The sequence below is a fragment of the Schistocerca gregaria genome, chromosome 3 (assembly GCF_023897955.1).
Source record: "Schistocerca gregaria isolate iqSchGreg1 chromosome 3, iqSchGreg1.2, whole genome shotgun sequence".
Classification (NCBI taxonomy): domain Eukaryota; kingdom Metazoa; phylum Arthropoda; class Insecta; order Orthoptera; family Acrididae; genus Schistocerca; species Schistocerca gregaria.
This window is the reverse complement of record NC_064922.1, coordinates 467773966-467789605: the sequence shown is the minus strand read 5'-3', so window position 1 is coordinate 467789605 and position 15640 is coordinate 467773966. Positions and strand designations below refer to the sequence as shown.

The following is a 15640-nucleotide window of genomic DNA, read 5'->3' as shown; positions in this document are numbered from 1 at the left end:
AACATAATGTTAGGATTATAAATTGCAATATTCCCCTGTAGGAACTGTTCTTGGATTGTGAAACCGGGAAAAGAAAACAGAATACGAGTCACATTGACAGTTGTAAGGACAGTCTAAGAAGGAATTGCTACTATGACAGAATAGAAAGCAAAGAAATATATTTCTCAAACAACAAAACAATGAATAAGTCTGAAAGTCGTTCATCTAGTAAAAACAATTTGTACTGAAGGGATTTCAAAATAAAAAGGAAGAGCACAACCTACCTTTTCTTTCTTTGTATGCTGGAAACAATTACAGGAGGGCACAATACCATGGGAAGAATACCGCTATGGTCATCATTTAGCATATATGTACGGAGACAGTTGTCTAATAAGAGGAAACTACGAATTGCATGAGCTGTCACTATAATACAAGACTACATGCTTTGTAGAAATTTAAACACGCCAATCATGGGAAAACTATAAACAGGAAGACATTTGTTCAAGTCCAAAAACCAATATCCACCAGCCACTTTTTGAGTACATATTTGTACACATTGTAATGTATCTTTAATCTCCAGAAATGCCTTCCACTGATTTTCTCTGTACTATATTGAATCTATTATCAGTCTTTTTGTTTCTTTTGGAAGCTATCAGCATCACGTTACTCAATACTCCTGACAAATCTGTCTCTTTCACTTTGCCATGAGCTATCATTGGCAAAGTCAAAAATTATGCTGGAACTGAGTTATTATAAGGCTTGGGTTTGGCTTTGTCAACAATAAGGGATACATTTTGTTTTTGAAATGATTTTATAATTATTCTTTACATGAGAGGTGATCTCTTCCAGCTATTGTTTAACTTACTTTTTCCCTACGACTGACAACGTTTTTATACACTTTCACCAACTTTTGTAAGGGCTGTAAATCATGGCACAATGTGACCTATGTAAGGGGAATAAATGAACAATGTATCCACACAACATGCCATATTTACATATGCAATGGCAATAATGTTACATGACTGTTGAAAATTAAGCATGTCATATAGGTGCTGTGCTACCAATAAAGCTGCTGATGGCTGACTTGGTTTTTTTTTTTTTTTTTTTTTTTTAACAAACCCTACAAAGAAATGAAGGAAGTTATTACACATTAATAGTTACACACCTTGAACCTCATAACATCTTCCATTTTTGCTGTTTTTCCATCACTAACACAACTTTGAAAGAAGCTAGGGGCAACAGAAACGCCAAGTGCTTCTGACGTCATACCAGTGCGAGCACGCTCTGCATTAGTTGCAATGACACGAAATGTTCCAAAAAGAAGAACAAGCAGTCGCTGTGTATGTTCAGGAAGTGATGTAATAAGCCTGTAACAATCAAAGTAGTTCAAGTTCTTAGTACTTTTTACCATCTCTACTACCTGAGCACATATAGTTCTTAGAGACATGTGTGAACATTTACATACAAACAAAGATTTCAATAACAGAACTTTTTAACACAGCACAAGCAATGCATGGCAGAAGAACTATATTACTGATAGCAAAGCTAGTGGTCACATGAGTTATACACAAATATGAGGGCATGCTAAAAAGTAATGCCTCAAAATTTTTTATTAGAAAACTCTTAAAGTTTTTTAAATAAATCAAACGTTATTAACATCTTACATCTTTATTCTTCATGTCTACATACTTACAGCCAGCCACTAGACAGGTCCAAATTGTAGCATGTGACAAGGCAGTGTATAACATAATTACGTTGGCACACGAGGAACATTGTGCTGTAACTGAGTTTTTAATTCAAAGAGTTTGTCCATATATGGATCACCCTCTTCTTCTGCATGACAATGCCAGACGTCATACAAGTGCTGCGACATCTGTAACAATCTGACACCTTGGGTTTACTGCTATCGATCATCCTCCATACAGTCCCATCTGATTTTACCTGTTTCCAAAACTTAAAGAACACCTTTGAAGACTTTAGTTTGATAGTGATGAAGCAGCACAAGAAGAAGAGAAGCTGTGACTCTGTCAACAAAATCAAACATTGTACAGTGACAGTATCAACCAATTGGTCTCTCATTAGCAGAAATGTGTTTTGATGCTAGAGTGATAATGTTGAGAAATAAAGTATCTCGACATGTAGAATAAAGATGTAGAATGTTAATAATGTTTTTTAAATAAAACAAAGCCTTATGAGTTCTCACATAAAAAAATTTGGTAGCATTACTTTACTTTCTAGCACGCACTCAGTTTTATTAATGACCCGTATAAATCCTTCTGTCTAATAATTTAATTTGAAGATGTTCTCTTGATGAGATAAATTGATAAACTGGACCTCTATAATCAGCAATCAAGCACAAAATTGTATATGTATTTCAAACCCGAAGTAGGCACAAGATATTTTGATAAGCAAACATTCACATCAGGTCTATCTGAACCAAAGCTAAAACACATTACATAAGACTATTATTTAAAATATACATTTTTATTCCTTTTTAAACGTATAATAAAGATTTCATTGGTGTTTTCATGCTTTTTTATTTCCAAATAACTCATTTTCAACATGAAGTTTCAGTAACCTTTTAAGAGAGAGGCATATTTTACATGTTACATGGCATAAATTGTTCATCACTTGCCATCTGCAGGTCCTGTGCAGATCTCCTTAGTGTGCTTGCTGTTATTTGCAGTTGCGTTTAGGTGACACCATTTTTTCTAGATAGTGATTGCTGGTCCTGTTCTTCATATCCTTGCATAGTGGCACGAATTCATCTTCCTACTAGATAAAGCCAATGAGCTCTTGGGCTTCCAAGATGCAGGTCCCATCTTTGGGAGTGACTGATGGACGTCCTGCGGCTGGCAATCCCGGTGCAGGTGTGAGAGGGGGTTGTCAGTGCGGCTTGCATCTCCAGATGCAGTGGTGGCTACAGCAAGCTTGGTGGTAAATAGCTCACTGAATCTTTTGTTGACAAACAACCTCCTAAGGTAAGGCAGGGGCCATACCTGACCTACAAAGAACATCCATGAATATGGTGGCCAAATACGCAGGATGCCACCCCTGCATATACTACAGTCTTTCCCCCTCAACAGGGGTAGAACATCAAATAGGCCGACTTGGAGCAGGAGAGGCACCATAGGACATTTTAATTTCCAGTGTCTATACTTTTACAAATAAATTCATAAAACATACTCAGCATGACCAGGAAGGATTCAGGATTCCCACTCACAGCAGTGGAAACTCAAACACATAACAAAATAAAAAATTTTTACATGTGAAATTTCATCATCTTTTCACTTACTATTGGCTGCATTTGTTTTTATAGGTACACTTTTCTTCATAAGTAAGAGAGATTCTTCAATGAATTTTGCACAACTTACAAACCATATTTACAGGTGTATGAAATCGTAGAATTTGTTTAAGTTAAGAAAAAATGAATGAGCTTTTACATTTTAAACTTCATGTTTAGAAAAATTCAAATCTTTTAGTTAATTATCTCAATTTTTACCATAGTTTTTAATAGATTTGGAAAATTCTAGAGTTTTATACACCCGTAAGTATGGTTTGTAAGCTGTGCAAAATTCATCGAAGAATCTCTCTTAGTTTTTCCATTATTTAGTTCTTATTTATGTAAGTAAGCAGTAATGCCAAGAGCTCAGCTCAAAAAATTTCAGAGAATTTCCCAATTTCCAGAAGTCACTGCACTGGTCTGTGAAGATCTCACTGGTTAGCCACCTGTAACTGGATACTGTATTTACTCTCACACACAGAATCTTTGGAGCCCGTTGTAGTGCAAGTACAGTACTCAACTGAGTCACAGATGCCCCAACGAGCAACATAGATTTTCACAAAATAAAAACAGGTCATAAACCCTCCTGATAAAGTGACATGCTTGCAGACTTGTCAGGAAACATCAAGAAATTAATGACTGAAAATCCTATGGCAATATTCAATATACACACTCAAATCAGTAACTTCTGGAAGGTAAAGATGCTATTCCTGTTATATTTTCATGAAATGTTACACTTCTTTAAATTGAGATAACATTAATCTGAAAATATGTATTGAAAAATTGACTGCAAATGAAGCAGGCTGTAAAGGTGGCCACCATCAGTACAAATTGCTGCTAAACAATATACATATCCCTACTTATTAAGTCTACAAACTAGAATAAGTCATAATCGTTGCGTAAGATTATGAAAAGATTTTCCCTCCAAGAAGAAGCACTATGGTCACAGAATGTCTAGCACGCCCTCACAGTTAGAAAAAACATTTCGTAATACATTTCCTAAAGTACATTAAACAAAAGAAACAGTCTTTCACTTCATATTTTATATGTGTGAACCTCAAATAAGTTCTCTCAATATCAGGATTAACACTAACACATCACATTACACTCCCCCCAGCAGACTGGAACAAAACAACAGGACAATCCGGGGGAAGTTATCCAGACAAAAGCAGCACACTGGGTCCTCATAGGGAAATGTCAACTGGCCGCTGCAAGCAGCAACAGGAAGGAGGTCAGGTGTAAGTAGAGATGGTGGCAGACTATCCAAGGAATCCCAACCCAAGGCCTGGAAGAATACATAATGGGATCAATGGTGCCAGTGAAAATGGCCGGCCAACACCAGGGCAGCTGCAAAGGTGATAATGGTGACAATGGCATCAAGAGGGCTGGCCATGACAAGGCTGGCAATTAGTGTGGAAAAGGTGAGAGGTGACGCGAAGGCTGCAGCGAGGGCTGGGAATGATTTTGTGAGGGTTAGCTGCAGCAGGGCCGGCAGGGACTGGGGGGCCATGCCGCGGCTGGGCCGGCAGAGACTGGGGGGCCATGCCGCGGCTGGGCCGGCAGAGACTGGGGGGCCATGCCGCGGCTGGGCCGGCAGAGACTGGGGGGCCATGCCGCGGCTGGGCCGGCAGAGACTGGGGGGCCATGCCGCGGCTGGGCCGGCAGAGACTGGGGGGCCATGCCGCGGCTGGGCCGGCAGAGACTGGGGGGCCATGCCGCGGCTGGGCCGGCAGAGACTGGGGGGCCATGCCGCGGCTGGGCCGGCAGAGACTGGAGGGCCATGCCGCGGCTGGGCCGGCAGAGACTGGAGGGCCATGCCGCGGCTGGGCCGGCAGAGACTGGAGGGCCATGCCGCGGCTGGGCCGGCAGAGACTGGAGGGCCATGCCGCGGCTGGGCCGGCAGAGACTGGAGGGCCATGCCGCGGCTGGGCCGGCAGAGACTGGAGGGCCATGCCGCGGCTGGGCCGGCAGAGACTGGAGGGCCATGCCGCGGCTGGGCCGGCAGAGACTGGAGGGCCATGCCGCGGCTGGGCCGGCAGAGACTGGAGGGCCATGCCGCGGCTGGGCCGGCAGAGACTGGAGGGCCATGCCGCGGCTGGGCCGGCAGAGACTGGAGGGCCATGCCGCGGCTGGGCCGGCAGAGACTGGAGGGCCAGCCGCAGCTGGGCCGGCAGAGACTGGAGGGCCAGCCGCAGCTGGGCCGGCAGAGACTGGAGGGCCAGCCGCAGCTGGGCCGGCAGAGACTGGAGGGCCAGCCGCAGCTGGGCCGGCAGTGACTGGAGGGCCAGCCGCAGCTGGGCAGGCAGTGACTGGAGGGCCAGCCGCAGCTGGGCAGGCAGTGACTGGAGGGCCAGCCGCAGCTGGGCAGGCAGTGACTGGAGGGCCAGCCGCAGCTGGGCAGGCAGTGACTGGAGGGCCAGCCGCAGCTGGGCAGGCAGTGACTGGAGGGCCAGCCGCAGCTGGGCAGGCAGTGACTGGAGGGCCAGCCGCAGCTGGGCAGGCAGTGACTGGAGGGCCAGCCGCAGCTGGGCAGGCAGTGACTGGAGGGCCAGCCGCAGCTGGGCAGGCAGTGACTGGAGGGCCAGCCGCAGCTGGGCAGGCAGTGACTGGAGGGCCAGCCGCAGCTGGGCTGGCAGTGACTGGAGGGCCAGCCGCAGCTGGGCAGGCAGTGACTGGAGGGCCAGCCGCAGCTGGGCAGGCAGTGACTGGAGGGCCAGCCGCAGCTGGGCAGGTAGTGACTGGAGGGCCAGCCGCAGCTGGGCAGGCAGTGACTGGAGGGCCAGCCGCAGCTAGGCAGGCAGTGACTGGAGGGCCAGCCGCAGCTAGGCAGGCAGTGACTGGATGGCCAGATGCGGCAGGGCCGACAGGAGAAAAGGTGTTGGCATCAACAGGGCTGGTGGGGACAGGAGGCCAGCTACCACTCGGCTACCGAAATGAGAATAAGCATCCGATAGTGTTATGTGCAAGGTTTAGGCTGATACCAGAGGGACTTCTGTCACAGAACTCTGAAATCTATAAATGGAGCGCCTCACTATGTGACAACACTGCAAACAAACTTGGTGGAATGTGGCCTAGCTTGACACACACTGAACTCCTGGATGCACCATCTGAATGCTGGTCCTGGTAACGCCCACTGGAACAGTGGGAGGATTGTAGAACCTGCGTGAGCAGAGTATTACTCTGCAGCAGATCCGGATTTGCCTGGCTCAAGAATGGAAGGGTATGATGCACCAATGGCTCTGGTGATTGAACAGAATGGTAAGCAGAAAACATTCAGTCTTGCATGACAATATCTTGCAATGAACTGGAACTTGAACATACACAGAAATCTGAGAAATACACCAATGAACCACTGATCATGCAGACCATCAATGTCAAGGAAGAGAATACACATTGGAACAACACATGAATGGAGTTCCTGAACTATGCTGAAAAGAGAACATTGCCAAGAACTTGCAACTACTAAGAAAATTGGAACACTAATTCAGATGCCCATTTACCAAAATAAAGCCAACCACACAAGTGAACACAGATTCAGAATCTAGAAGATCTAGGTACAGCCTGTGACAACACAACAGCATGAATATGCTGCTCTATCAAGATGAATGAACACACAAGAGAATATGTATTTGTTTGATAAACATTTGGACACTAAGAATAATGAAGTCCAGCTCCATCAAAAATGAATGAAGACACATCAGGAAACACTGAAAGACACATGAAGACACAGCATCATCATCCATGTTCTGTCCGTGCAGTGTCACCCTGGGAAAGAGGACCGGCTATGGCTCCATTGTCTGGATGAATCACAATACAACACGGTAGCATTAGGCTCGGCATCAAAGAGGACAGTGGCTCAGTGATGAGTGAGGCCAGGAGCTAGTGCTGTAGAAAGCAAAACTTGAGCAGTCACTGGATTGGGTAAATCACGAGCAGCCTCTGTACTGAGAATCCACACCATCAATAAGTCATACATTTGAGAATCAGACTTGTTGCCACTGTGATATATGGAGGATGAGGGAAGAGCACTGTAACACTAAACCATTATCCTTGTCACTGCTGCTATATCCTCAATCAAGTGTTAAAAATGGTAGTGAATGCATACACATGATACATATATTTGCTTATTAACCATCGACTAAACTCAGTACAGATTGAGAGCACAAAGTCCACAGTTGATAACAACTGAAAATCCTTCTTGATGACATGTAGTGGGTACCCACTGTGTCGTAGTCCACTATCACTGAAAGTGGCGATAGCCCTTTGGGTACTGATTATTATCAACGGCGCTATATCACATGGCTGTTAGCTCATAGGCCGTTGAGACACAGGTCTGGTTTTCGGGAGCGACTGACAAGGCGTATAGCATCTGATGATCCTGATGAAGGCATGAGACAGCGCTGTCTGATGGGTAGCAGCAACTGGCGTTGTGGTCCGAAGCATTGACCCCAGGCCACTGATAGTCTGTCTGGAGCCCAGAAGGAGAACTTATCAAAGGGCTGAGCGGTGACCTAACTACCTGCCCCATGGGAATATAGGTGCAGTGTCATGTGGACATGTATGTGTGGGGACGCAATTAGCTACCTGTGACTGCAACACTATTTACCATGACGTGCACACCACCTATTGGTGCAGCTTGCACCCCCAGACACTGTGGTAGCTGCAGGAGTGTTGTCAGTGAACAGGGCAAACAACCTCCTGAAGTAAAGCAGCTGTACCTGGCCCAAAAGCACAGCCATGAGTGGTGTGGCTGAATATGCAGGGACACAGCTCTGCACACATTGACATGACAAAGACATGAGATACCTCCTATTATAGTGTCGGACCTCCTTTTGCCCCGCATAGTGCAACACCTCAATTTAGCATTGACTCTGTAACTCTTTGGAAGGCCCCTGCAGTAGTATGGAGCCATATTGCGTCTATAGCCATCCGTAATTGCGAAAGCGTTGCCAGTGCAAGATTTTGTGCATGAACTGGTCTCTCGATTGTGTCCCATAAATATTCAGTGGGATTCATGTTGGGCAATTTGGGTGGCCAAATCATTTACTCAAATTGTCCAAAATGTTTTTGAAACAAATCGTGAACAATTGTGGCCTGGTGACATGACTCATTGTCATCCATAAACAGTCCATTGTTGTTTGGGAATATGAAGTCTATCAGTGAAGGCAACCGGTCTCAGTTGGTTCAGCTGGACCAGAGGAGCGAATCCATTCTATACAAAGCACAGCCCACACCATTGTGGAGCCACCACTAGCTTGCACAGTGCCTTGTTGGCTTTGTGGAGTTTGAGCAACACACCAACCCTACCATCAGCTCCAAACAACTGAAATGACTCAACCAACAAGGCCACTGTTTTCCAGTTACTAGGGTCCAAACGACACTGTCACAAGCCCTAGAGATGTGTTGCAGGCAATGTTGTGCAGTTAGCAAAGGCAGTAGTGTCACTCACCTGCTGCTTTAGTGCACTACTACCAAATCACCGCATTGTTCTAGTGGATTCATTTGTCATATATCTCACATTGATTTCTGTTGTTATGTAATACAGTGCTTCTTGTCTTTTAGCAAATGCTACTGATCTCTGTCGTTAAGTGAAGGCAGTTTGCCACAGCACTGTCCGTGGTGAGAAGTAATGCCTGATTTCTGAAATGGTCTTCCATGTGTCTGGCTCCAACTACCATTCTGTAGTCAAAGTATGTCAATTCCCATGGTATGGTCATAATGACATTGGACACATTTTCACATGAATCACCTGAGTACAAATGACAACTCTGCCATACTGGAGCACTCATGCTAGTATTTGTAAAGAATACTTTTGTCTTTTCTGAAAAATGCATATATTGAAAGTTATCTTAATTCAAAATTACTGCTTTCTTAAGAATCGAGAAAAAAGAAGGAAAATGTTGCACGCATATACTTAAGACTAACTCTGCCTTTGTGTGTAGTAGCAGAGAACTGAAAGAACATAGGAATGATCTTGCATATGTAAGGATCTATAGAAAATTTTGCAATAGAAAGAAAAATAAGATGTGTGAAATACTGGGGCACGTGAGGAATAACACAGAGGCAAGGAAAATGTAATACAGTGTAACCCTGTTTTTATGTCCCCGGAATTGACATTTTCCCCCCATTTATGACATTTTTTATTGCTTCCATCAAATTGTCTATGTCCACAACGTTAATTCGCAACTGATTTTGCATTATCATATTCACAGTTTTCCTGCAATTTACAGTTTATGAAAAATTTTTCATGGAGAAGAAACTGATGTAATGGATGCAAAATAATGCTGGTATAGTGTTGGTCATCAATTAGTGTTTACAAACATTATGTGGTTAAATTTCTTGACACTAGGATGTTTACTCAGTGGATCTGAACCAGTAAATGTGTAAAAGTTGGAACAATTCATGCTGTATTTCCTGACTTTGCCACGCTTTACTTCGCATGGTGGCTGATAGGAGTAACTGGGTTTGTTTGAATAAAGATATCATGACCAGTCACAATCATTTCCAAACTGCCTCTACTGCACGCCTTTGTTAAACCACATTCGGCCCATTTCTCGTCTGGCCACCAGTAGCACTAGTTGAAACCTTCACTAACTTTACGTTGCTCAAATGGTTTTGTTTTAAACACAGCACCAGTTACATATTTTTTCGCTCTTAGCAAGACATGTATCGAGAATTTATTCTCATTGCCAAGAGTAATACTTACATATGTATTTTTTGTTTCGCAAACTAACAATGTGAGTGACAGAGTGAATATGTGTGGTTTTCCACATAACTGAGGAGACACAGTACCTGATAAACTCGAAAAGATGACTACAGTGCAAGAGGCAAAGAACAACACATATGCACACACAATACAAAATACTTGCGTTAATATTTTCAGCTGACAATGAGAAAAAATTCTCGAAACGTATCACGCTAAGAAAAAAAAAAAAAGAAAAAAAAAGAAAAAAAAAAAAAAAAAAGTAATTGGTGCAGTATTTTATTATTTAAATTCTGAATAACAGCAGTACACTTTCCAAAATCATTGATTATGATGTATGAAATTAAGTCAAGTTTCTACTTCCCAGACAGTTACCAGTTCCAGTTACACCAGAAGTTTTCCATTAGATAACAAACCTTTATTAGATGATAAACACATCCTTGACAAGTATTTTGATGCCCATTATATACATATAGCACACATAATGTGCAAAATTGCAAAGCGGGATCATATATGTAACTTACATCACTAAAAACATTATTACACACATTTTACATTTCCTGCCATTTAAACCATTTTTTTAAGTCCCTTGAAGTGTATAAGTGGTGTTTCACTGTATTTGCAGGCCGCCTCTGGCATTATGTACAAGAGGGAACATCAAAATGGCAATGTGCTTTAAGCAGGAAGTGGCATAGAGTCGTAGTACCTCGTCTTTACTGCTCCAGTTACTGATTAATGAAATACTGATTAATATGAGAGGAGTAGTGAGATAAAAATTATGGGGTGGGGGTGGGGGGGGGGGGGGGGGGGGGAGGGAGACGATAATGACATTAACAATCTCAGAATACAGTGCTGCAATGACAGGAATAAAACGCAACTTATTTTGATCCAACACAGGCAAAATTGGGGCTACAAACAGCAAAATCTGGAACAGGAATATCATGAATTGTTACAATTATAGAACTTTCTTCAAGTTAAATGCAAAATGGTTGAAAAATGAAAACTGTGAAATTATGAAACGCAAACTGGTGAAATTCAGAGGGCCTTCCTGATGCAATATATTATGTTATACAGCAGAATGTGGCAAGAAAGAAAGAAAGAAAGAAAGATGGAAACTATTCTAATGTTCTATTACAAGGTGGCGCACGACATGTGTTACCATTTTGTTTTTGAATATAAACTTTATTGTCAATACAATCTGAAAGGAACATGTACTACAATGAAGAGCCGTCCATTGAGATTTGTTCTAACTCAGCACATGCTCAATATGTCCCCCATTTCATTTCATAACTTCCTTTAAACGAACACTAAAGTTAGTGATTACCATACGGCACATGTCTTCCCTAATTTCACTGCAAGCTTGAAGAATAAGTCTTCTGAGCTCCATTAAATCATGTGGCTGTTTCGGGAAATTTTTTTTCCTTTAGGTACCCCCCAAAGAAAAGAGTCACATGGATTGACTATTGGGGGGCCAATTTTGTCCATCATTGAAGCGACCTGGAAACCTGAATGAAATGATCCGCATGTCGAAATGCTCATGTAGAAACTCCAATAGAGTGTTTGCAGTATGTGGCCTTGCCCCATCTTGCATGAACCACTGCATGTTGAAGGGCAAGCCAGTAGCAAGAAGCTGTGGAATGAAGCTACTGCGAAGCATGCTCAAATAACGCTCACTGTTCACCGTTTCTTCAAAGAAAAAAGGGTCCAATAAGTCCGTGACTGGAAATTGCTGCCCACGCTGAAATCCTCGGAGCATAATGTTGACGTTCATGAAGCACTTGTGGGTTTTCAGTGGCCCAAAAGCGTACATTTTGTTTGTTAACCACACCGTCTAAATGAAAATGCGCTTCATCTGAAAACCAAACGTTGTTGAGAGTTTCTTCCCTATCCTCCGCCCACTGAGCAAACAGCAGTCTCTGCTACTTGTGTTCTTCAGTGAGCTTCTGTGCACAGGTCATGTTGTATGGGTACATATGGAGGTCACTTTTAAGAATGCATTGAACGGAGCATCTGGGTATTCCCAGTTGCACTGCTGCCTTTCTACACGATTTCCCAGGACTTATCTGTACAGCAACTCGAACCGCTTCAATATTCTCTGGCGAACAAACAGGCTTAGGCCGAGGTTGCTTCACTTCCAATACTGTTCCTTCTTGTACAAATTTATTTTACAACCTGTGGATGGTCTTCTTGCAAGGGACCCATCGTGTGTTAAACTGTTGTCGAAAATGCCTCCGAGTCACAACAAGGCTTTTCGTTTCATGAAAAAGTAACACAACTACCGATCGTTGCTGTGTCGTCAGTCTTTCATTGCTGCTTGCTAGTTTCCTAGTGGCAGTATCGTGAATTACACATCATTTCACAACTCATTTGTTTTTCCAAGCTCTGCTGGTACTGCTGTAGAGATCCCAGAGGGATGTCTAATGTGTGTCGTAAATTGTGAAAGAAACAATTAGTAACACATTTTGTGCACCACCCTGTACAGTACTCAAAACATCAGATGACTGGCTGGTTGGTTTGGGAGAGGGGACCAAGCAATGAGATCCTCTGTCTCATCCAATTGGGGAAGGATGGGGAAGAAAATCAGCCTTGCCCTTTCAAAGGAACCATCCCGGCATTTGCCTGAGGAGATTTAGGGAAATCACGAAAAACCTCAATCTGGATGGCCGGACATGGGTTTGAATCATTGTCCTCCCAAATGCGAGTCCAGTGTGCTAACCACTGCGCCACATCGCTTGGTAACTTCAGATGCAGTTAGCACACAGAAGCATATTGAAAGTTACGGAGAGGGCATGAACAATTTGAGGGCTGCATTAATCATGAAAAACCTACAAAAACTAAATACTTATGTTCTACTTCCAGCTAACGAATTATATCTACAGAATTTTAATTAACAAAATTTAAGCAGACAGCAGTGAGAGAGGACAATGGCAGAGGGGACGGGTGGGTGTAGTCGTAGGGAGGGGGGGAGTGGGTGGTGGTGGTATGAGTATTGTTAAATGATATAAACATATGCACTTCTACATAAAGTATTTTAAAACCTCAGTCTTTATCACATTTCTATAAAAGGTACGCAAATAACCAAAAGTCTGAAACAATTATTCCAATAAACATGGCTGGAGGATTATTGATGAATGTCAGCCAACCACAGAGACACATTAAAATGCCGCACTTAACAGTTTGAGCATGAATCCACACAATGAAACAATGTCTAACTTTTTACTCCAACTCTGTCTTCTGAAATAAAAGGCAGATTATTTCAAGTAAACCATTGCCCTCTTTTCTGAACACAGAATTCAATCAGTAACTGTTGACAGAATGAGATTCCCACTCTGCAGTGGAGTGTGCGCTGATATGAAACTTCCTGAGAGATTAAAACTGTGTGCCGGGCCGAGACACGAACTCGGGACCTTTGCCTTTTGCGAGCAAGTGCTCTACCAACCGAGCTACCCAAACACTACTCATGCCCCATCCTCACAGCTTTACTTCTGCCTGTTTTTAATAACATGTAGCACACAAATTGGCATGCCATAACCATTAGAAAATGGTAGGCTCCTCCAAAAAGAAGACGGTCATGCTCTTCTCTCTCTCTCTCTCTCTCTCTCTCTCTCTCTCTCTCTCTCTCTCTCTCTCTCTCTCTCCCCCCCCCCCCCCCTTCTTCTCCCTCTGATTAATGTGACAAGAACAACATACACATTGACCTTGGAAGATTTCATTTGGCGTAGCTTGTTGTTTTGTTTCTTCAGTCATTCATGTCCTCACTGACTCCAGCCTCTTCTCTTAGAGCATAAAGCAACAATGTCTATTGTAGTAAAATTATGTCACACCTACAGTGTAACATAACCAAAAGGAATGCAAAGTAAAACAAACTGAAGGACAGCAGGGAAATCAACTTAGTTAAAATTACCTGTGTATCTCATCTCGTTGCTCTTCCTTGTTTCCCATGTCAATGACAGTAAATAAACGCTGTTCACCCTCACGCCCAAATATTCCTCCAGGTAGCTTTCGCAGGAACTTTTTGAGAACGGACGCAATTGTATACACTGAGAAGTTGTCCATGTTGACTAACCGGCCAGTTTGGAGAAAATGTATCAGTTTTTTCATATTTCCTTGGTGGCCTGGTGCTCGGAAAACATCTTTCTTATATGGTGCTTCCTTGTTCAATTTAAGTATTAATACCTGCAACAATAATATTTGTGTAGTTTTCATATAAAAAGTGAGGTGGCAAAATAGCTAATTAATATAGTAATATGCAATGACACTACATGCAAACTGCTTCATTAATGAACAGACTGTCCAGCTCTTCAAGATTAAATGCTTTAATTTCATTGCTTTTTAATGGAGAGTTCTACACAAGCGAAGATTCTCATATCAGTTATGAAGCACAGGACAAGTTGTATTGCTTTTATTAGGGCAGTATCTGGTAAAATGGCTCTGAGCACTATGGGACTTAACATCTGAGGTCATCAGTCCCCTAGAACTTAGAACTATTTAAACCTAAGCACACCACACACATCCATGCCTGAGGCAGGATTCGAACCTGTGACCGTAGTGGTCACTCGGTTCCAGACTGAAGGGCCTAGAACCACTCGGCCACTCCGGCCGATGGCAGTATCTGGCAAATTACTGCCACTGACAATATCTTTATACAAGGCAAGTACTTTTCATTTAATACACAAAGTGGAATTACAACATTCATACGCTCAAAAAAGGCACTGGAGGAAAGAGGGGTCTTCATTCGCTTACTTTTAACAGTGAACAAACAACATTCACACTAAACAGGCTAGTTCAACTGTGTTGTTCTTATTTTCAATTACTCATTTTTTTAAACTCATTACAGTCTCTCTCTCTCTCTCTCTCTCTCTCTCTCTCTCTCTCTCTCTCTCTCTCTCTCTGTGTGTGTGTGTGTGTGTGTGTGTGTGTGTGTGTGTGTGTGTGTGTGTAAAGTAATTATGAAGTCCAATATAAAAGTAATTATCAAGGTCAATATAAAATTATCTTTAAATATGAAATAATCAAACCACTCACGAGAAGGGGGCCAGGAATGTCATTCTTACAGACTTCGTCTAGAGGAACTCCGAATTTGACCCTGAAAAATACCAAGGTGAAAACATATTTTCAAGTAATTTTCATGGTAAAATGGTGAAAGAGAAAGAATGGGGATAAAAGTAGATAAAGAAAGTATACTGAGTGGTAGAATGTGTCACATTTTACCTTACTGAACTTCTAAAAAACCATTTAGGATGGGTATAATGATAAATTTGTGATTACGGTGTACCGTAGTCATCAAAGATCCACACATAATAGAAATAGAAATTAATGTAGCTATTAGAATGGGACACCAGCAAAAAACTGAATCTATTTACCCTTTTGTCTATTACCTATCAAGTTTTCTGCTTATTCCACCGGGTCACTTGTAATTTCATATTTGCAAGTTTACAGTATCCTTTATTACCAGCATCTTTTAACTTTTAGTGTGTTAATACAAAAAATAATTACAGTACAACTAATGACCAGGTCTTCTTGCCAAGTTGTTACTCTGCTGTATTTAAGTATATGTCTCTAACAGTTACGCGATCATCTTCTATTGTGATACTTTCCCCTTCTAATGAGTAGGTGGCCACAGAAGCCCTGCTGATGCAACTGGCCAAAAATGCTGTCTCCAAGTAGTGTCATAC

The 15640-nt window shown here is 42.6% G+C and overlaps 1 protein-coding gene across 10 annotated transcripts in view; it reads right to left on the bottom strand.

Annotated features, from left to right (window-relative positions):
• The window catches only part of LOC126353893 (rho GTPase-activating protein 20-like), a 171875-nt gene that overhangs the window by 148857 nt on the left and 7378 nt on the right, over positions 1-15640 (bottom strand). For all 10 annotated transcript variants that reach the window (XR_007565229.1, XR_007565230.1, XM_050003114.1 and 7 more), the window contains 3 exons: positions 14991-15051; positions 13870-14141; positions 1145-1346 (listed from right to left, as the gene is read on the bottom strand). Coding sequence is in view for 8 of the 10 variants with exons in the window: in XM_050003114.1 (XP_049859071.1) it covers positions 1145-1346; positions 13870-14141; positions 14991-15051 (535 nt within the window). In the remaining 2 variants the exon portion in view is untranslated. The remainder of the gene's footprint in view (positions 1-1144; positions 1347-13869; positions 14142-14990; positions 15052-15640) is intronic.